This window comes from Nelusetta ayraudi, unplaced genomic scaffold, assembly GCF_046127955.1.
Source record: "Nelusetta ayraudi isolate G7.1 ecotype Tasmania unplaced genomic scaffold, CSIRO-AGI_Nayr_v1 ptg000068l, whole genome shotgun sequence".
NCBI classification, from domain to species: domain Eukaryota; kingdom Metazoa; phylum Chordata; class Actinopteri; order Tetraodontiformes; family Monacanthidae; genus Nelusetta; species Nelusetta ayraudi.
The window spans coordinates 797,186-816,429 of NW_027466118.1; the positions used below are offsets into that span (position 1 = coordinate 797,186).

Here is a 19,244-nt window from a genome sequence, read left to right on the forward strand (position 1 = left end):
ATGACCTGATGACATGGTCGATATTCTATATGCGGAAAATCGTGTTTCGATCCGAGGTCGCCTTCTTTCCTGATTGGCTAAAAATGTTCACTGCAGTTTCACACACACACAGTGGAGTCACGAAGACGTAAAATATTCGGAAAAACCACCCCTTTTCATGCTTTCTCTTTTTTTTTTTTTTTTTAAAGAAATGCATTGTTGTAATATACACATTATTTTCATCCTACAATTTCTTGACATATAAGATTTTTATGGTTTGTATATCAAAAGAAGCAATGAACGACAGCAGCAAAGAAAGACCAGTGTGCATAGCTTCTTTACAACCTGCACAATCAGCCCACCCCCATCTCCTGTGCATGGTATCACCCTCAGATCAGTCTCCCGTTTGCTCCGCGTACTTCTGCGCATGTCAGAATGGGATTGGGTGGAGAAAGATTATTGGTTTTAAAGACCCTCCATTTACTCAGTGGCAACTTTTAATGAGCTAATTGGCAAATTGGGGCAGTGTGTGGGTGGGAGGAGGGGGAGGGGGGGGGGGTCAATGACACTACAACTATATAGCATAGTTCTTTTCATATTTTGGGTTGGAACGTGCATGGGATGACCGGCAAGTGAAATCCGCGAGGTCCTAAACAGCATTAGCTGAATTATTAAACGGCATTTGATGTGATCATTTCGATTACACTATTGTTCATGTTGTCGTAATCTCGACACAGGTCGAGGGGGGGATTTATGAGACACGTCTTAGTGAATATTAAGCTTGTAGTTGGTGGGGGGGGGGTCTAAGTGGAGTGGGGGTAGCTAGTGATGGTGAGAGAGAGAGAGAGAGAGAGAGAGAGAGAGAGAGGGAGAGGGAGAGGAGGGGTGAGGGTAGGGGTGTGATAGTCTCAGCCGCACTGTGAAAGGGGACGTTCCTGTTCGAGGAGATCAGCCCGAGGAAGGCCTACACAGCACTCACTGAAAATAATATCTCCCGTTCAGACGTTAGTTTGACACCGAGCCACCGAACCATAGGGGCACAAAGTCAAAGGATATTTTGTAAATAGGTAAGGAATTCTCCTTCTTCAATCTCATTGTCGAATGTTATGTGGACGGTGCAGAAAGGTCACCACCGATGACGGACCCGTGCATGTGACAGTCGTCGAAGGTTCACATTTGTACGTGAAACGAGCGTTTGAAACCTCCATGTGGATGCGGCTCGATTTACGCGTCCCTGCGTATTTGCGCTCTTTTCTTTTTTACGAGAAAAAAAAAATCCCACGCGAGAACGTGAGAAATTGGCCACATCGTGAATTTTGTTCCCTCGAGCTGCAACATCCGGGATGGGGACAGTGCGTGATTCGGTTCTGATGCAAGAGTGTGGAACGTCGTGCTGCTGCTGCTGCTGCTATTGAGAGTGGCTCGTGCGGATGCTTCCGCCGCTTGTGACCACACAAATTCAAACTGGACACATCCGAGCCGTGACGCCCGGAGCATTCGCGGAAATCGTGCCTTCCTTCGCCCCCCCCCTCCCAACATATCGTGCAGTTTGTGCTCGAAATACCTTCCCTTAGGATCACATTGCAGTGCGGTCAATTTATTTAAAATAAAATTAAATAAATAAATAAATAAATAAATAAATAAATACAAATTTAAAAATGGGGGGTGGAGGGCCTGCGCATTTTCCCTGTACGCACTCCTGTCAGCTCGCTGCCGCCCAGAGTAGCATTACAAGCGAGCAATAATTAATGAGCGCCACCACAATTAACCATTTCATTGAAATCTTTTGGCCACTGAATATTTCATGCTTTGGCGGTGATGAGCGGTGCGGATTGGACGCGTGAGTGAGCAAGGGGGGGGGGGGTTACTACAGCCTAACGGCTTGGCTGCAGCTGTAGGGACCGACCACTGGAGGCGGTGCCGCCCTCTTATATGCTTTTACATTAACGTCACATAGAGAGACGTTTCATACAGATATACTGTAAAGGCAAAAGCAGAAATAACACCACCGTCGTTCCTGAGGTGATGCAGGTGGTCAAAGCGACTGGGCATTGACAAACGTCCGTCTCTCCACAGTAGCTCGGCCAAGATGGATGTGTTTATGAAGGGGTTGTCTAAAGCGAAAGAGGGGATGGCTGTGGCTGCAGAGAAGACCAAAGAAGGAGTTGCGGTTGCAGCCGAGAAGACCAAGGAAGGAGTCATGTTTGTAGGTAAGATGACAACAGACGCCTCCTCCCCTCACCCCTTTTTATTTCAAAGAAAAGACGCGCATCATTCACAGGCCCTCCTCAGAGACCGCCCATCTTCAGGAAGGAACAGGCCAAACGTATCAGCTGGGAGAACCTTTCATGATTTAGCTCTTGCATCCAACAGCCCATATGCGCTGGAGCTAATGGTGAAATTATACAAGAACTCCCCGTATTTGCACAGTTAATGGCCGACTACTGTCAACAGCCACTGTGAGTTGCTGTTCGCTCACAGTCATATTAGAGTTAAGTGATTTCATATACCCTCCCTTTGCATTTATATTTCTTTTAATAGCAATAGTGGATGTTTTCTGTTCTGGAGACAATATTGTGCGATTGCAGTGTTTCAGTAAATCTGATTAGTTTATTACTGCTGCAGCTGTTTGATGAATTACCATGACAGCTAATCAATATGTTTGTTTGTTTTTTTTGTATATGTATGTCTTCTGTGGCAGGATTTGAATAACCAATCCAGCAAACCTCCTGTGTCGCAATGATAACACCGCACGTTCACGCCCCGGGCGAGCTGTATTTTCTTACCACATAAGAAACAGACTTCTCTTGATGCCGAGGAGCCGAGAGGAGGCTCTGTGTGTCCATATGCCCTCTCGCCTGACTCAACTGAGCTACAGGCTGGGGATGTGAGCAAGGGGTGGGGGTGGGGCGGCAGCGCGGTGGGAGCAGCTCTTACCACATGCCCGTGCATCGGAGAGCAGCAGATTGCAAAGCGGTCGCTGCAAAGAGTCGTAGACGAAAAGACCCTAAAAGGCCGGCTCGCTTTATTTTTATCCTTTACGATGCAGCTTTATTTGTAATGGACACTGCCACAGAGTAGTGCACAGAATAGTCCATCTTCCATCTCATGACGTAACTGTAGATTCTATGGAGAGAGTGCCTCCTCCTCTCCCGTTTGTATTATTCAAATAAATGGCCGGGACGTAGAGGTGGATGGGCTGCAGCGGAGCGAATGAACACTCCACTTAATGTAGCCTACAATCTTTTTTACTCACCTTCTAAAAAAAGGGAAACATTAAGAAAGAACAATACTCACAGTTGGCGGTTTTATGCTTCGCTTGTGAAGGCAGCGGTTTGCATAATTAAATCATCTGTTTTGCTGGGCAGTAATTCAGGATTATTCTTTAACAGCGTCAAATCATTATAAAATCATTCATATCTCATGAGGTTTTGTTGTATAATAGCCAAGGCTCATTAAAAAATATATTAGCATGACAAATAACATCATCACATATACATATGTTTGCTTATTATGTCTTTGGGGAAGCCATCAACACTATTTTAGTTTGTAAAAAACAAATATTGTTTTGCCAATCAGTTGGATAATAATGCTTTGAACGATTTCTAGTTTATTGCTTGTATTACGTTAAAGTATAAACTGGAGAAAACAAAAATTATTTTGGCAGGTTCATAATGGATCTTGTCTACCATTGTTTGCTTTGGAAATATCATAGATTTTAAATTGAAGCAAAATAAATGTCACTCATTTCAAAATGATTTCACTGGCAGTAAAATGATGCTTCCATTGAATTATTTCTTCCATATCTGTGATCTAAGTGTATTAGCACGCTCTTAGTCCATTCTGGGTACAAGGGGGAGGGCTGCATGACTCAGGGGACAGAACTGGAAGCAGGCCCTGGACCTGCCAGCCAGATATTTATTCCTCTAGCTGCTACGCTGATGTCATGGTGCCCATGATAACCAGAAACACCGTGCTGCTGTTTGCTTTTGGTCGTCGTTTCTCTAAAGTCTGTACAGCTCGTAGCGTTGAACTAGATTACGCTGACAGACCTCAGATGTCGCTGCATTATCAGGGAAGCCCACCTTGCCAGCCAGTATTTTTATCCGCGCAGAGCCCACTCAGTGTTTGAGGCTACAGTAAGAGCGCGTGTCATCGTGCCATTTGCCATTGTGCCTTTAGCCTTTAGCAACGCACGAAGGACAAGGAGCATTACTGTAGCATCTCGCCACCGCTGTTGCAGCTCCTCCTGCTGCTTGTTGAGCGCGGTGATGCCCTAGAAAGCCGCGCATGATTCGCTTGGAGGCTCCTCTTGGAGGAGGGGTGAGAGTGATCTGATAGGTTTGTGGCCCACCTTTTGACAGCTGCTGCAACTGCAGCCCGCCCACTGAGCTGTACTGAGCCGAGCAGAAGCAGTCAGCCAGCGTGAAGCCCGGAAAACACTGGCAGAGGAGAACGCCCTGATTTGTCCACATGCTGTTTAATGTCACCGCTGTTTGTTTATTGCCCTCATTCATGGAAGACCTACCTTTGTGTTAAAACAAGAGCAGGATGGGCATTTATGCAGGGCTCCTTTATTGTCACTTTGATCAAACCAAAGGGCGCCATTGACATTCACACAGCAATCGCTGTTTATTTTGACACTTAATATTACGATAATTACTGTTATTAACAACCATTTAAAAAAAAAATGGATCTAACCGTTAGATCTAATGGATGACTAAAGATTAGAACTGTGAATTACATAAGAGACATTCATGAAAATATATGTGTGTGTATGTGTGTCTGTGTGTGTTCATATATATATAAGAAACAAGGCAAGATAGATAGATAGATAGATAGATAGATAGATAGATAGATAGATCTTAAACAAGCTTAAAAATAGCACAATCCATTTGCCACAATCAATACTGAAACATTTCACCCACAGCTGGAATCCATTTGCAGCGGTGCGGACGCGCTGCAGTAGCCGCACGTGTTTAACTGGAAGGACTCTCGGAGACGTGTGTTTGACTGTGGCCTTTTGTGGTGACATTTATCTTCCTTATCGTCGTTTCATCTGCGCCGGCTCGCCTTTTAATGGCCCTCCAGGCCACCAAAGCTTGAGGTGGTGTCGCTACAGAGAGAGCTTGAAAGCTCAAGTGATCAAGGCCGCCGGGCACAAAAAAGAACTTGACGGATAACAAGTTTGGACAGATTAGATCTGCCAGATGTCACAGGCTAGAATAGTCCAGTGGTTTTTAGATAAATTGGCTGGAAATGTAAAGAGTTCTGCAGACTATACATTCACTTTTCAATGTTATGTGCGACTGAAACTGAAATTAAACATGTTAGCCCTATTTGCAATCAATCTGATTAATAATTCAAAAATCATGTATGCATAAAGATTTAATTTACGGTAAATGGACTGCACTTATGTAGGGCTTTTTAGCATTTTAAGGTTCCCCTATCTCACTTCCAGGGGGATCAGGTTTGACACTAATGTTAAAGAGGGATAAGTGCACAAATTGTGTTAATTAGTGAAATCAAAAGAAACAGACTGCCAGCTGCAGGAGCTCCCTGTCAGTCTTTCTTGGTTTGGCAGAGAGCTGAGCGCCACACAGTGGCATCATTGGAAATATGTATTGAAATGACCAACAAGAACCATGCAGTGCAGCGCAGCCAGAGCTTAGTCATTGGTGAATGTGGCTGGATTTGAACTTTGTCGTTTGTTTCAGTACTTGTTGTTGATTTTGACCCTCTTGCTCAGTTTTGCACACACGCACACAGAAATCTCAGGTTGAAAGTTGCTTGACATATTGTGGGACAGCTTTTCTGACTACTTTATTTGCTTTTGTTTTTTTCTTTATTCAGGCAGCAAGGCCAAAGACAGCGTGGGCACAGGTGAGTTTGTCCTCTCATATATTACCATTTCTGTCGTAGCACTAAAGTTGTTATTTTTTTCCAACAGCACCATTCAGCAAACAGCAAAGTAATTTTAGTCGGGCATGGGTGGCTGGAGTGAATAATGTGTTAATTAACACAGGAAAGAGGGCTGGCTTTTAATCTGCCTGCTGAACCCACAGAGATGACCTCACGCCTGTGTATATTCTGTATCCTGTGTGTGTTTGCATGCAGTGGCTGAGAAGACCACTGGAGCTATGGGGAACATCGCCGCAGCCACTGGTCTGGTGAAGAAGGACGAGTTCCCAGCTGACATGAACGTACGCACATCTACGTCTATCTTCAGTCCTGTTTTCTCGTTTTCTAGTGGTCCCCTTCACCTCACATCTTTCTTGTAGCTCAGGCACAAAACCCGGAACCATTCCACATTCTTTTATCAAATGAAAAATATACACATGCATTTTTCATATTCAATACCAAGCCAGTTTCAGAACTCTTCCCCTAAGTGGCATTCTGTTTCATCTGATATACACTTACACCTTGAGAATAAGCTCACTTGTCGAATCTGACCAATATAGTGCTGCAAATTCTGTTTTAATGTCTTGATTGTGGGCGCAGTCACAAAAGGAATTAATTGTTATCTAATTTTATTTTTTAAATAATCAGCTTTTCTATTTCTGCACTTCAGAAAGGATATGATTTATTTTTTTCCTGTGCCAAACATCAGAGGGAATGTTACTCACAGTGATTGGCAGATGGTGCAGAAAATTAAGCTTCCTGGAAAATAATCAGGAAAATAATGATTTTGTTTGGAATTTTTTTTTAAATACATATTTTTTTCTGTACACTGCTGCCCAGCACATAATAAGAAGTGTTTCTATACCCCTGAATGCTAAATGTCAGCTTCTTGTGAGGGTTAGAGTTGGTTGTTGGGATTAGGCTTGAGGTTGGGGTTGGAGTTAGAGTTGGATTTGGGGTTGGGGTTAGGAATGGGGTTAAAGTTCGGGTTAGGCTTAGGGTTGAGATTTTTTCCTCTATATCATGCTAAACTATGATAGGATGGTCATTTTGATACATTTCGGGCCGATTAAAGCCCAATTTTTTTTTATTTGTTTGTCGCAGAAGAAAAACAACATACTATAGTGTGTTGTTTTTTTTCCAATTTTCGGACATGAGATTGTGTATCCTACAACTCCGTCTCATGCTTAGGGTTGGAGTTGGGTTTGGGGTTGATCTAATGAGACTCCATGCTTTCACTGGTTTACTGACACCAGCAGATCCAACAGGTTTCTTAAAGTAGCTGGCAGACATTTATGTGAATATTCACAAGTTAAAAAAGAAAAACGTCATTTTGTACATCTGAGCTTCATTGCTTAAGAATAAGACTTAAGCCTTGTTTCAGCTCAAACACTGGGGTATAAAGTCTTCCTTTCCTCACCTGATACGATCTCATAAGCAGCCTTTGCCCGTGCTCACTATTTCTCAGGCCTCTGATCCGTCTGATTAGGTGCTACTTTGCAATTGTTCCGCATTGTACAGCTCCCAAAGCCGAGCTAATCATGTCGCTGGGTTTAGAGCACTGGCACCAGCTTGATACACGGGATTATAGTCTGTTCTTCCCTGACCTAATTGACTTGATTAGTGCTGGGTTTAAAAATAAACGTGCGTTGACCCACTAGCTTTGTTTTCAGGGCCCATCATGGCAGGTGCTTTAAGAGCACCTGCCAGCCACTCGCGCGGTTTGTTTACATACACTGCGGTCCAACAGGGCCAACCGTCTCTTTTTATTTTCTCGGATGCCCTCCCTTTCTTCATGATCTTTTATAGTCAGTGATCAGTTCATGCTCATGTAAGGTGTTTTATTCTTTTTCACTTATCTTGTAATGCTGTTCAGTTCAGCAGATGCTGCACTAGATGACACTGGCAAAAAAAATAAATTGTTTATTTACAGCAGTTATTGGATTATTTTTGGGGGGGAGAATAAATCCTCCTTTTAAATTACAAAAAAAGCGAAATTGTTTTCACTGAAGTGCTTCTGGTAGGCAGTAGATTGTGGGCCCTCAGCGGGAAAGGTATTAAAGATGATGCATCGGTGAAAGTATTCCCTGATGGAAAAGTGACTGAACAGTATTCAATATTAAATATTTTTTTAATAGTTACCAAACCAGCACTCCAGAAAGTGCATAGAAATGAAAGTGAAATGAAGTGGATTAATCTTGAGCAGTTGTTGTGACTTTCAATCTTTTTTAATTTCTTACATAATAAATCCAGTGGCATCAGGTCGAGAGCTGCCAGCCTTGTTCCCTGCACTCCATCCTCTTTGTGTTTTTAACACTTCAATGCCCTTTAATGCTAGGAATTATTGCGTTATAAAACATCAATTTCTATTTATTTTTTTTGCTTGTTACCTTTTCTCACTAGATTACTAGCCTTTGCTTTGCTAGTGCCATGTAGAAATTAAAGGTAGCAAACTAGAAGACAGAGGTTCTCTTCTCCAATCAAGGAACTTGTATCAGTCCTCTTGATGCGTGAGCTCCTGTTTTGTGTAAATCCAACTAAGCCTTTATTTTGTACTATTACCATCAAATGTATTTTATACTGTATCCATGCATTCATTTATTCACTCACACACTACTGCTCACTACATGTTTAATATATGTGGAAGACAAATAACAATAAACACACATTAGGTTGTCAATGTGTGACTTCCCCATATATGCATAACAAACCCTTCCATTCACAATTTGTTTCAAGAAGAGTGCTTTTATCATTTGATGTCAGAAAGGCTTTTATTGTGTTACCTAATCCAATGTAAGATGATGAGGAGTATTTGATAATATAAAGAAAAAATATTTTCCTTTGTTGTATAAAAAGTAGTGGAACTTTTGAACGTCACGTCGTCAAAAGAAGGAGGTCAGGAATTGCACCACTGACACCGGGGTGTTTTTCATGCTTTTTTCATCTGCGACATCGTCACAGTGGTGGCAAGTCTCTTACAAACTGCCTCAGCAGTTTATGTGTCAGAAATCTGTGCTTGACTGTGCCTGGAGATGCCTTAATCATTTGCATTCAATGAGGGTTGGAAAATAAATGGAGGAGTGAAAGTATTTTACATTTGTATACGCGAACCGAGGGGTTGGTGGAGGGCCTGGGTGGGGATTAACGTGCACAGTGACTTCTGTCACACCAGACCTTCTCTCCCTCTCTGTGTGTCTGCAGCCTGAGGAGTATGGGCAGGAGGCCATGGAGGGCCAGGGAGAAGGAATACTGGACCCAGAAGGAGAGACATATGATGAGACCCAGCAGGTAAGAAGCACACAACACGCAACGCTCATACGTGGCGCAGCGTGTCTCCGTGTGACCCAGAGTAAATAGCTTCCAGCATGTAGACACACACACATACACACACACACACACACACAGAAAAAAAACAGGGAACAGAAATAGTCAGGCTGACGCCAGAGATGGCTTCATGCACTCATCCGAGATGCAGGCTCATCAGTATGCCGCTGCTCAGCGTGCTTACACATTGTCTCGCTGTATTGGATTTGAGTGGCACTCCAAACAAGAGCTCCAGTTCTGACCCGCGCACCTGCCAGCGCTGGAATAACACTCAGGAAATGGTAGTTTGATTTTTTTTTTTTTTTTTTTTTTGTGCCCCTGGGAATGTAAAGGTAGGACTGGACGAGCCAACTGTCACATATTACAAACTGTAACTGTAGCACCCCCTACTGACACAGAGTTGCACGAGCGGCGTGTGTGTGTGTGTGTGTGTGTGTGTGTGTGTGTGTGTGTGTGTGTGTGTGTGTGTGTGTGTGTGTGTAGTCTGTTACAGATGGCTATTTTTGGAATTTTGCTGGCAGGAGCGGGACGACCTGTGCAGAAGCTGCGGCTTTCAACGTGGATCGTTTAGCGGCATAATGCACATACGTCGCAGCAGCTATATAATTTGCTACGTCTACATTTTATTCTAGTGAAAATTTCATTCGCCCACCATGCGGGTGGAGTGAATTATGCGAATTTTTCTTTTTTCTTTTTTTCTTTTTTCGGAGTGAATATTGTGGGATGTTGGCTCTCTGCGTTAATCTCTTGAAGGAGGACGTGTTAAATCATTGAAATTTCTCCGCGGTGGCAGCTCGTATCATCCGCGGTCCTCCTCCGTGCTTCTCCCTCTCCACCACTCCTACGCATCTCCTCCCCCGCTCTCTTCCCCTCCCCCATCTGTTGCGACACGAGCACGGTCAGAATGGGTGTGGCGATGACGCTGTCTGCCTCGGTGCATTGTGGGTAACGTCAGGGTCTTCCTGCGTTGCTGTACATGTACAGAGTCTGAGTGCTGCATAGTGAGAGCCTTTGGAGATGAAAATGAATCTTTTTCAAAATGCAGTATTTCCCTTTCCCTTGTGAATGCATCAGCTGCACGAGGACGTTCTTACGTTCTCGGTTGAGACGTTATTATTATTTTTTTAATGATCCTGTGCACGGCTATTGAAGATGCTGGGGGATGTGTGAGCTCACGACATGTCCTTGAAGCAAGTGTGGGCTTGTGCTGCCCTCTGCAGGACTAAATCGGTATAGAAGGAGCTTAGAGCTGCGACACGCATTAGCCGGGGTTGATCCTGATGGCTTTTGTCACACACACATCCGAGATTTTGAACCGATCCTCGCCGAAGTTGATGCGATTAAAACCGGTGGCTGGATGTTACCTCGAGACATTTGACCCGCCCGCCCGTTGCTGAAAATCACCCTTTCTCTTCCCGCAGGAGAGCCAGGACTACGAGCCAGAGGCATAAACGCACCAGTCCAAGCCACCGTCCAACCAGCAGCACAATAACATTTCTAATAATAAAAAGGACAAATGCTGAAGCTAATACAATTATACTCCCGTTGCAAAAAAACAGAAAAAAAACAGAAAAAAGTCCAGAAAAAAGCATTCCCACTGAAAAGAGTTCTTCCTTCCTTCAAGACAAATCTTTTATGATTCTATATTGTAAATGTCATGTTATTAATGTAATGTGTTGGGTGTAGGTATTTATTGAGATGTAGGATTTGCCCACTCTGTCTCATTTCCTTGACTCCCTCCCAATGAAATGAGAAAAGAGCCTGGGCTCGTGACTTTGTACTTGTGTGTATCTGTATTTAGAAATGTGCAATAGATGTTCATCATCTTCCAATGAGACATTGGGAACGGAAAAAAAATAAGTATGTCCGGTTGCAAGCAAATGTGGAAAAACAATAATATCCTCCTAAGTGTCGACAAATGCCTGTATGTGGGTTCTTTATTTATTTATTTATTTATTTTGCATTTCTTTGGAAATTTTCTTTGGACATTTTTCAGAGTAAAGAGTTTTTTACATTGTATCTTTATAGTTGCTTGTGAAACCATTCCAGTAAAACTATCTGTTAGAAATGGACAGAGTATACATGTCTGTGTGTGCGTGTGTGTGTGCGTATGCGTGTGTGTGTGTGTGTGTGTGTGCGTTTACGTGTACCGACAAATTTTAACGAGTCAGTATATCATGTCTTGAACTCATGATGGTTGTCATATCAATATGTGCTTTAAATTGCAAGGTTTATGTGTTAAGCCAGACATACATTCCTCTGTAAATAATAAAAAAGTGAAAAAAAAAAACAACAACAACAACAACTGTAAGTTTGTTGCAGCTCGTTTAAACTCTTTTGCTCCCCACTGTACTCCTGCATCGTCTAGACGTGTTTATGCACAATCTGCTGAGTAGGCTCTGGCCCTTGGCAGGATGCTGCCATTGCTGGGATGCCAGTCTGACCAGGCCTTTCGGGTGGGTTTTGTTCAGCTTAATCCGACTGGAACGTGCGCGGTCGGTAGTGTCGGGGCTCAAAAACAGGAGGTATTAAACAGCCCACTCCGCCACCGTCGGCTCACATGGATTTCTCATCCCGCATGGACGGAGACAAGAACCCATGGCCTCCATCAAGAAGTCCGTTGAGAGCCTGAAAGGCGCGAGCCACTCAGCCGCCAAAGGAGTCACAGACACAGCAGGTAACGAGGGTCGACCGTCACAAAACACGGGCAACGCTGTGGAGTCGGGCACAGAGAGAAAACTATCTTAACATGCATTTACTGAATGTCTTTGTAATGTCTTTGTAATATGTCATAGGTTACTGTCTGTTTTTTTTTTATAATACATTTAAAATCATGTGAAATGGTTTTAGAAGATTTAAAGTGCAACAGATGTTACTCTTACTCTACTATGTGATGTGATTCAGTGCAGACAGCTCAAGAGGCCGTGCAGCAGGTGGCAGACTCCTCCAAGGAAACGGTCAACACAGGTAGAGCGCACACTCAACTTGCCTCTGAAGATTTGTGATGGAACTCAAGAAATACTACTGAAAATCTGCCGCAGCCAATTGGATGGAGGGGAAAATATTTGTTGACTACTTTGATAGCTAATGCTTTAGAAAGACAGAAATGTCAAGATTTCCATACACACAAATCAAAAAGGTTGCAACTCGGTCAGCCGACAACTCTATATTCTCCTTGTGAATGATTAGTTTGTCCTTTTATTTCAACACTGATGAACTAGACGACCTGTCCACAGTGTACGCGTGTGAATTATGGGACCTCGTCTCTCTCTGTTCCTCTATTGTCCTTTCTTTCCTTCCAACGACTCCCCGAAGCTGCTCAGGAAGCCAGCAAACAGACCCAAGAAGTGATCGGAAAAGCAGCGGACAAGGCGGCGACCACCATCAAGGAGATGGGAAAGAAGATGGAGACCAAATGATTTGTCCAAAATGAGCAGTGAAGCCGCGTGCTACTGAGGACTCAAATAAGTAACAGCATTGGTATCGGGGGGTGGAGGGGGGGGCGGAATACTTGGAAACATTTATATACGTATACTCAGAACACATTCCAGCATTTCTTTTCTCTTTCAGTTTTTTCTATTTTTTATTTCTTTACCTTAGATCCTATTGTATGTAGAAATAAAAAAGTGAATCTTTTGAAATGTGATTTTACTTTTTTCATTTTTACTTCTGTGACTGATGAAACTTCCAATGTGTTGAAAACAAAAATATTAGGAGTGCAGCAATTATAAACAACAGAAACACGCAAACATACTTTCACATGTCAACATATAATCCATTATACATATGCACACTTAATAATACAGTAGCTGTAAGACAGCCTGACAAATGTAATGCTTTTCAAATGTAGAAAACAATACTGCTGCATACTGTCACACACGCTGCCACGGTTGGCCTTGGATTTACGTCATTCATTTAATTTCACACAAGCCAACTGCATTGTCCCACAATATACCGCAGCAAATTAATGTGCCTGTATATTAAAATATTTTGAGAATATTGCAAATATAATATAGTGCAAATATTCTGAACATTCCTTTCATCTTCAGCACACAATTTACCCAAGATTCTTTTGGATTTGGGCCATCTTGCTTTTCTACTTTAATTTATTACTGTTACATTATTGCTGTGTTGAGTACCATGGATTTTACTGACTTGTTTTTTCCTGGAGTACATTTAATTATATATTTTTTGTTTACATCATTTTCACTATCTAAAGTCAGGGGGTAAAAAAAGCTTTTGGATGCCTCATATGTTTGTGATGTACTGTATCACACTAATAATCAGTCTTAAGTCTCTAAATGCAGTTGATTTTAATGCAGCCACCAAGATTTACTCAACATGCTTCATATGCACTGTTCTGTCCAGCTCAGAATTTGATGTTTCAGCAAGATGATGTAACACATCCAGAGTACAAGAGTACAAGAGTACAAGAACGACAAGTATTTGTCCCTCTTATTTTGTCTTATGACCGTTTTTGGTGCCTCTAATGCAGCCAAACCTTTTGAAAGACAAAACAAAACATCTCTGGCAAATATTCATTCATTCATTCATTTTCCATACCCGCTTAGTCCCGAGGTCAGGGTCACGGGGGTCTGCTGGAGCCTATCCCAGCTGTCTTAGGGCGAAGGCAGGGTGACACCATGGACAAGTCGCCAGTTCATCGCAGGGCCACATAGAGACAGACAACCATTCACACTCACATGCACACCTACGGACAATTTAGAACGTTCAATTGACCTCACATGCATGTTTTTTGTGTGGGAGGAACCCGGAGAACCCACGCCGACACAGGGAGAACATGCAAACTCCACACAGAAAGGTCCCAGGCCCGGAATCGAACCCACAACCTTCTTGCTGTGAGGCGAAATTTTAAAGGTGTCCAAAAACTTTATTCTATGACTGTACTACATCTTACCATACAGTATAGAGGCTCCCATGCTTCTGCAAATCTCTCTTCTGCGTCCTGTTATTTAGCTCTACCTATTTTTTTGTTTGTTTTTTGTTTTTTGTTTTTTGGATGCAGCCATGGTCAGTTTCACCTCCAGGCCGCTGAGAGACTCCGTAAGACTTTTGGCGAAGTGACGGGCTCCTAATGAGGATGTGATCAGAGCAGTCTTACCTTGGCCCCTCAGCAGCACACCTCCCTCCATTACAGGACACGGTTGCTAGGCAACAGAACTCTACGGTGGCCTATGATTGGTGGAGGCCTATGAATTGATGGTGAGAATACTTATGTCAGTACAGTGTGTTCCGGCCAAGCTGCAGCCCACTGCTATGGTAAAAACAACAACAGTAAAAAATAAAAAAATAAAAAAAATAAAATAAAAGGAAAACAAAAAGAAGAAACTGTGTGAAATAGTACCTACTGCCTCACACTGTTACTTCCACACTGGCAGAATAAGATTGATTTTAAAGAAATGTCTGGCATAGGAAGGTTGGAGGGAGGGATGAGCATGAAAGACGTGCTGCTTTACAAGTGTTTGTGTGTGTGGGAGGCAGAGCTCTTCGCCCTGCAGCCTTCTTTAGCTCCTATCCCCTGTGCTCCTTCTTGTACTCTCTTTCTGTGTGTGTGTGTGTGTGTGTGTGTGTGTGTGTGTCGGTGTGTCGGTGTGTGTGTGTGTGTGTGCGTGCGTGTGTCTGTGTGTGTGTGGCTGCGCACAACACTCAGGCTTTGCAGATTTTTCTCCGATTCTCTCTCCCGCACACAAACAGTATTTACATAAAGATTTTCAAGATCCGATTTGTGAGCCTGTGACTGCTTAGCAATGGGGGTTTCCCTTTTGATTCCATCAAGACGTTTCCAGAACAAATGTGACCCTCGCAGACGCAGACATTCAAGTCTTATTTAAAAAAAAAAAAAAACAATTCCTTATTTAAAAGAAAGACGCCCCTTTTCTGCATAGTCCACCTCCCTTTAAGAGCTCATACTGATCATTTGTTATAAAAATGAATGTTGTTGTTTTTTTAAAACCGTCCCCCAATGGCGCTTCCACTAAAAATTTCCAAATGTAAAGTGAAGCAAGTTCATCACATACACATGTTTAATCCTCTTGCCAACAGTTTCCAGTGCGTTGCCGCGAGAAGACAGAGCTAATTACTATGATTTACTGATGATTAGAGAGCTGAACACATATTTTGTTGTTACATTACCAGACACCGCCAGCAGCCGACTGTGGTTTCCAGGGAAACTGGAAATGTGAGGCTTTTCAATAGACAGAGTCACAGCTAAGAGAGCGAGGGCTGCCTAAGATAGATTCTTCTAGAGACAAACCTGTAGCCGCTGCAATCACATCCAGCCAAGGGGGAAGATTAATGGACAGACGTGGATCAAAACATGCCATGTGAGATTTGAAAGAGTCATGGAGAGACACTCTGGCTTCAGGTGCTGAGGTATGTCTGCCACTTGTGTTTTTCAAGAATTTGTTCCATGTTTTTCTGGTTTGTTTCACACTTGCATCTGTTTTTATTGTTCTACATTCCTGTGCATGACTTGGTAATGATATTTGCAATAGTCATGTGTTATGTCACAAGGGGATTGAGAATTGTATGTCAGGCTACAGGTACGGTCTGTGGTGCAGTCAGTCAGTAATTAGTGCAGTGATGGCTCATTCTGCTGAATTATCGCAGATGGCTACCTAAGAGGCAAAAGTGTGAGCATCATTTGCATGAAATAGTAGCACTCAGTGGTGTGACTTCTTTTCCATCGGTGCCTGGATTACTGACATCGACATAATATGTTGGGAGTATTTTGTCGCCTGTTGTTTGGTATTTTCATTGTTCAGTGTGTTGGAACACATTAATTACACTCCAAAAAAATTCAACGATATGTGGGTGCTGCGTTCTGCCCTGCAGGTTATTCAAAAACAGCTCTTATACGGAAAACAAGATGGGAAGCCTGAAAGAGGAGATGAGAAGCTTCAGGGGGGACCACAAGACCTGTGAGGTGGCGGGGGATGGAGACCGCGCAGGCGGATCAGATGGCAACGCTGCACCTGAGGGACCTCAGCTTCGCGCAAGTCAAGAGTCAACACGTCAGGAGGACTACAAGCCGGGACTTAGCACGGATGCCAAGAGTCTGACGTCCGAGGATCTCTCGCAAGGCGACCGCTCAGACCCAACGGAAGCTGAAGATTCCAGTCATGCTGGTTCTATTCCTTTACTACAACAACCAGAGGCTGAACAAACACAAAACCCAACGGCGATTCCGAGCGACAAAGACGTCAAGATTCCGGTGGGGTTGTCCGGTGATAAAACCATGGACCCAAGCGAAGAAACCACGGCGGCCAACGAGAACATCTCAGTTCCAGCCACCCCTGGCCCCTACGAACTCTGGTCTCCAGCCCCCGAAGGCCAGCACCACATGAGAACGCAGGTCAGCCTGGAGGTGGTCCAGTGCTGCTCGGTAGCCACCAGCCCCATGACCCCCGCCCAGGGGGGCAATTCCTTCTTCTTTCCGAGCGCCGTGGGCAGATCCATGGTTTTGGGCGACACGAGAGACGCCGAACTGCAGGCGGGCGACCTGGTCGAGCTGTGCTCCGTGGCCACTTCCCCCATGACCCCCAAGACGCCGTTCACCACTGCTTTCCCAGCACTTATCGGCAAGGAAGGGAGTGGGGTAAGGAGTGAGCAGCAAAAGGCGGAAAGCAAACAAGATAATGTGCCTGCCACGAAGAGAAGTGAGACCGAGATAAGCGAGGACTCGGCACAGATCCCTTCAAAGGACTCGCACTCCGACTCAAACGTCTCTCCGGAGGGTTCAGCCGGCCGCCCCGTTGCCGCCACCACTGCCGCCTTAATAGATTCACAAGTGACTCTGCGAGATGGCAATCAGCAGTGCCAGCAGCAAAGGATGGGGAGTATGGATCAAGACATCACAATCACGGTGACACACTACAACAACAAGGAGGAGGAGGAAGAGGGGGACTCGCCCTGCTTCCACATAGAGCAAGACATGGTCAAGATAGATGAGTACAAGGAACCTGACGGGGGTGTCGACGCCACCGTGCAGGAGAGCCAAGGAGAGGAGAAGACGTCTCCAGAGGCACAGGGTGCGACACAAACCCAGGCTGGGGAAGTTCCGGCCGGCTGCGGATCGCAGGCCGAAACGATCGGCGAACTCTCGGACGACCTGGCAGCCCGAGAAGATTCCTTGGCAGGGAAGGCTGCCGTCCCCGAATCTCCGGCTCCTTTCGGCTGCCACAACATCCGCACACAGGTGAGCCTTGAGGTGGTGCAGTGTCAGTCGGTCGCCACAAGCCCCATGACGCCTCCAGAAGGGGACCAAGCCTTCTGCTTCCCAAGTTCCCTGGGCAAGAGCGCCGCGACGGCCACAGAGAGCAAAGACGCCGAGTCGCAGGTGGGCCGGAGCGGCGTGGAGTGTCGCTCGGTGGCCACGGCGCCCATGACGCCAAGGACGCCGACCGTCACGACCTTCCCGGAGGTCGGCAGGGCGCCCGGCTCCTCAGGGGGCAAGATTTCAGAAGAGGACGAGGACAAGAAGGAGAAGCAGGAAGCGGGAGGGCTCAAGGCGGAGGAGGACGACTGCAAGGAGAAGTGCGAGGAGCCGGTGCAGGAGGTGAGCTGGGACGAGAAGGGGATGACGTGGGAGGTGTACGGCGCCGTGGTGGAGGTGACCGTGCTGGGCTCGGCCATCCAGAAGCATCTGGAGAAGCAGGTGAAGAAGCGGCAGCCCTCCATGCCGCCGCCCCCGCCGCTGAACCTCTCGGCTGTGCCGCTCTCCCCCGGGGAGTCGGCCGCCGGCCCGGGGGGCTCGGGGAAGGGCCGGGCGGGCAAGAGGCAGGAGCGGGACGGCGAGGCGGGCAGGCGCAGGAGGAACCCTTTCCGCCAGATGATGGAGAACATGCAGCAGCCGCACTGCTGCTCCAAAACGCACACCTCCGAGTGACAGTTGGCCGAGGCGGCCAACGGGATGCGGCTGTTCACGACGTCCGACGAGGCCCGAGGCGGCGATACAATCACTACTTTCCAATAAGACGCGTGCGTGTCGACAGGTGAGCGGCTCAGAGCGACGCACGCGGAGAGAGAAAAAAATAAAAGCACAAGGCCGTTTCGACGGCGGTCGGAGCCAATCACGGCCGTTGTTTGTTTTGCTTTCACGTTGTCGTCAGAGGGGCTTAACGAGGCAAGAGACGTTGATTTTAGCCACCTCCAGCGTCACCGCTCCATCTTCCTGTTTGTCGCAGGCCAGTCCATCCATCTGAGATGATACAAAGCCATGTTCTCCTGGATGACAGAGGGAAAACAGTTTTTTCTGTTTATGATTCCTGTTGTTGTGTATGGAGATTAGAGCTGACCTAAATGTTGCCTTGTCCTGTGTTTCAGAGGATCCCTTTTTAACGAGTGAACTCTTTGAATGTCTTGGCTTTTTGTTTTTTTGGCAAGAACATAATTGCCCCTGTTTGAATTGTGAAAAGCTATGGGAATAAAAATATGTGAGTGAGAAAGATGATTGTGCTGTGTTTAGAAAAGTAATAACTCCTCGTCTGACTGTGTTTCTAAGCTGTCAGAGTGACTTAATGCCATAATTAGTAGTTTAGTACATTATGTGATTGAATTTACACTCATTGTGGTTTTTCCTTTCGGTTCAGCAGTTGTTGTTGTGTCAGTGAGTTTGGTGTTGGTGCATTAATTTCATGAAATGACTTTTCTTTTAATGTGGAATCGATTTTATTCTCTTGCGATACATTCGTTTTGGTGTTTGTGCAAATTGAAATAACCTTCTTAATCAGCTGCTTGTAGAACGCCAAGCTGCATGAGGTATTATTTCATCTAGACAATTAACAGGGCATCACAGACCCTCGGAAAATACTGAGGAAAAATCAAACATGCTTAAGAGGAAAACGTTTTCGCTGACACGCAGGTATAAATAAGGATTTAGTTCTTGCATTGACATTATGCAATCTTTTTGTATCCTCTTTTTGGTTTCTCTCCCAATTAGCATCATGCTGCACCAAACAATTAGCGCAGTGTGTTGACTTTACATGTAGTACACTTCCTTAGAAATCAAAACAGTTTTT

General features: G+C 44.9%; 3 protein-coding genes across 4 annotated transcripts; all 3 read left to right on the forward strand.

The window, feature by feature from the left end:
* Positions 1 to 885: 885 nt before the first annotated feature.
* Positions 886 to 11,503, forward strand: sncb (synuclein, beta). Of its 2 annotated transcripts, none has more exons than XM_076041568.1 (6): positions 886 to 1,046; positions 2,056 to 2,189; positions 5,833 to 5,862; positions 6,097 to 6,182; positions 9,082 to 9,168; positions 10,626 to 11,503. In XM_076041568.1, the coding sequence occupies exons 2-6, from the start codon at positions 2,069 to 2,071 to the stop codon at positions 10,653 to 10,655; spliced, it is 354 nt and encodes a 117-aa protein (XP_075897683.1). In that variant the 5' UTR covers positions 886 to 1,046; positions 2,056 to 2,068; the 3' UTR covers positions 10,656 to 11,503. The 2 variants fall into 2 exon arrangements, with proteins under 2 accessions (XP_075897683.1, XP_075897684.1); XM_076041569.1 differs by having other exon boundaries at positions 888 to 1,046; positions 2,059 to 2,189.
* Positions 11,504 to 11,639: 136 nt separating this feature from the next.
* adirf (adipogenesis regulatory factor) lies at positions 11,640 to 12,856 on the forward strand. Its single transcript, XM_076041570.1, has 3 exons — positions 11,640 to 11,881; positions 12,109 to 12,171; positions 12,520 to 12,856. The coding sequence occupies exons 1-3, from the start codon at positions 11,803 to 11,805 to the stop codon at positions 12,621 to 12,623; spliced, it is 246 nt and encodes an 81-aa protein (XP_075897685.1). The 5' UTR covers positions 11,640 to 11,802; the 3' UTR covers positions 12,624 to 12,856.
* A 2,481-nt stretch (positions 12,857 to 15,337) lies between these two features.
* On the forward strand, positions 15,338 to 19,041 carry gprin1 (G protein regulated inducer of neurite outgrowth 1). The gene is made up of 2 exons (XM_076041550.1): positions 15,338 to 15,597; positions 16,060 to 19,041. The coding sequence occupies exon 2, from the start codon at positions 16,094 to 16,096 to the stop codon at positions 18,110 to 18,112; it is 2,019 nt and encodes a 672-aa protein (XP_075897665.1). The 5' UTR covers positions 15,338 to 15,597; positions 16,060 to 16,093; the 3' UTR covers positions 18,113 to 19,041.
* Positions 19,042 to 19,244: the final 203 nt, after the last annotated feature.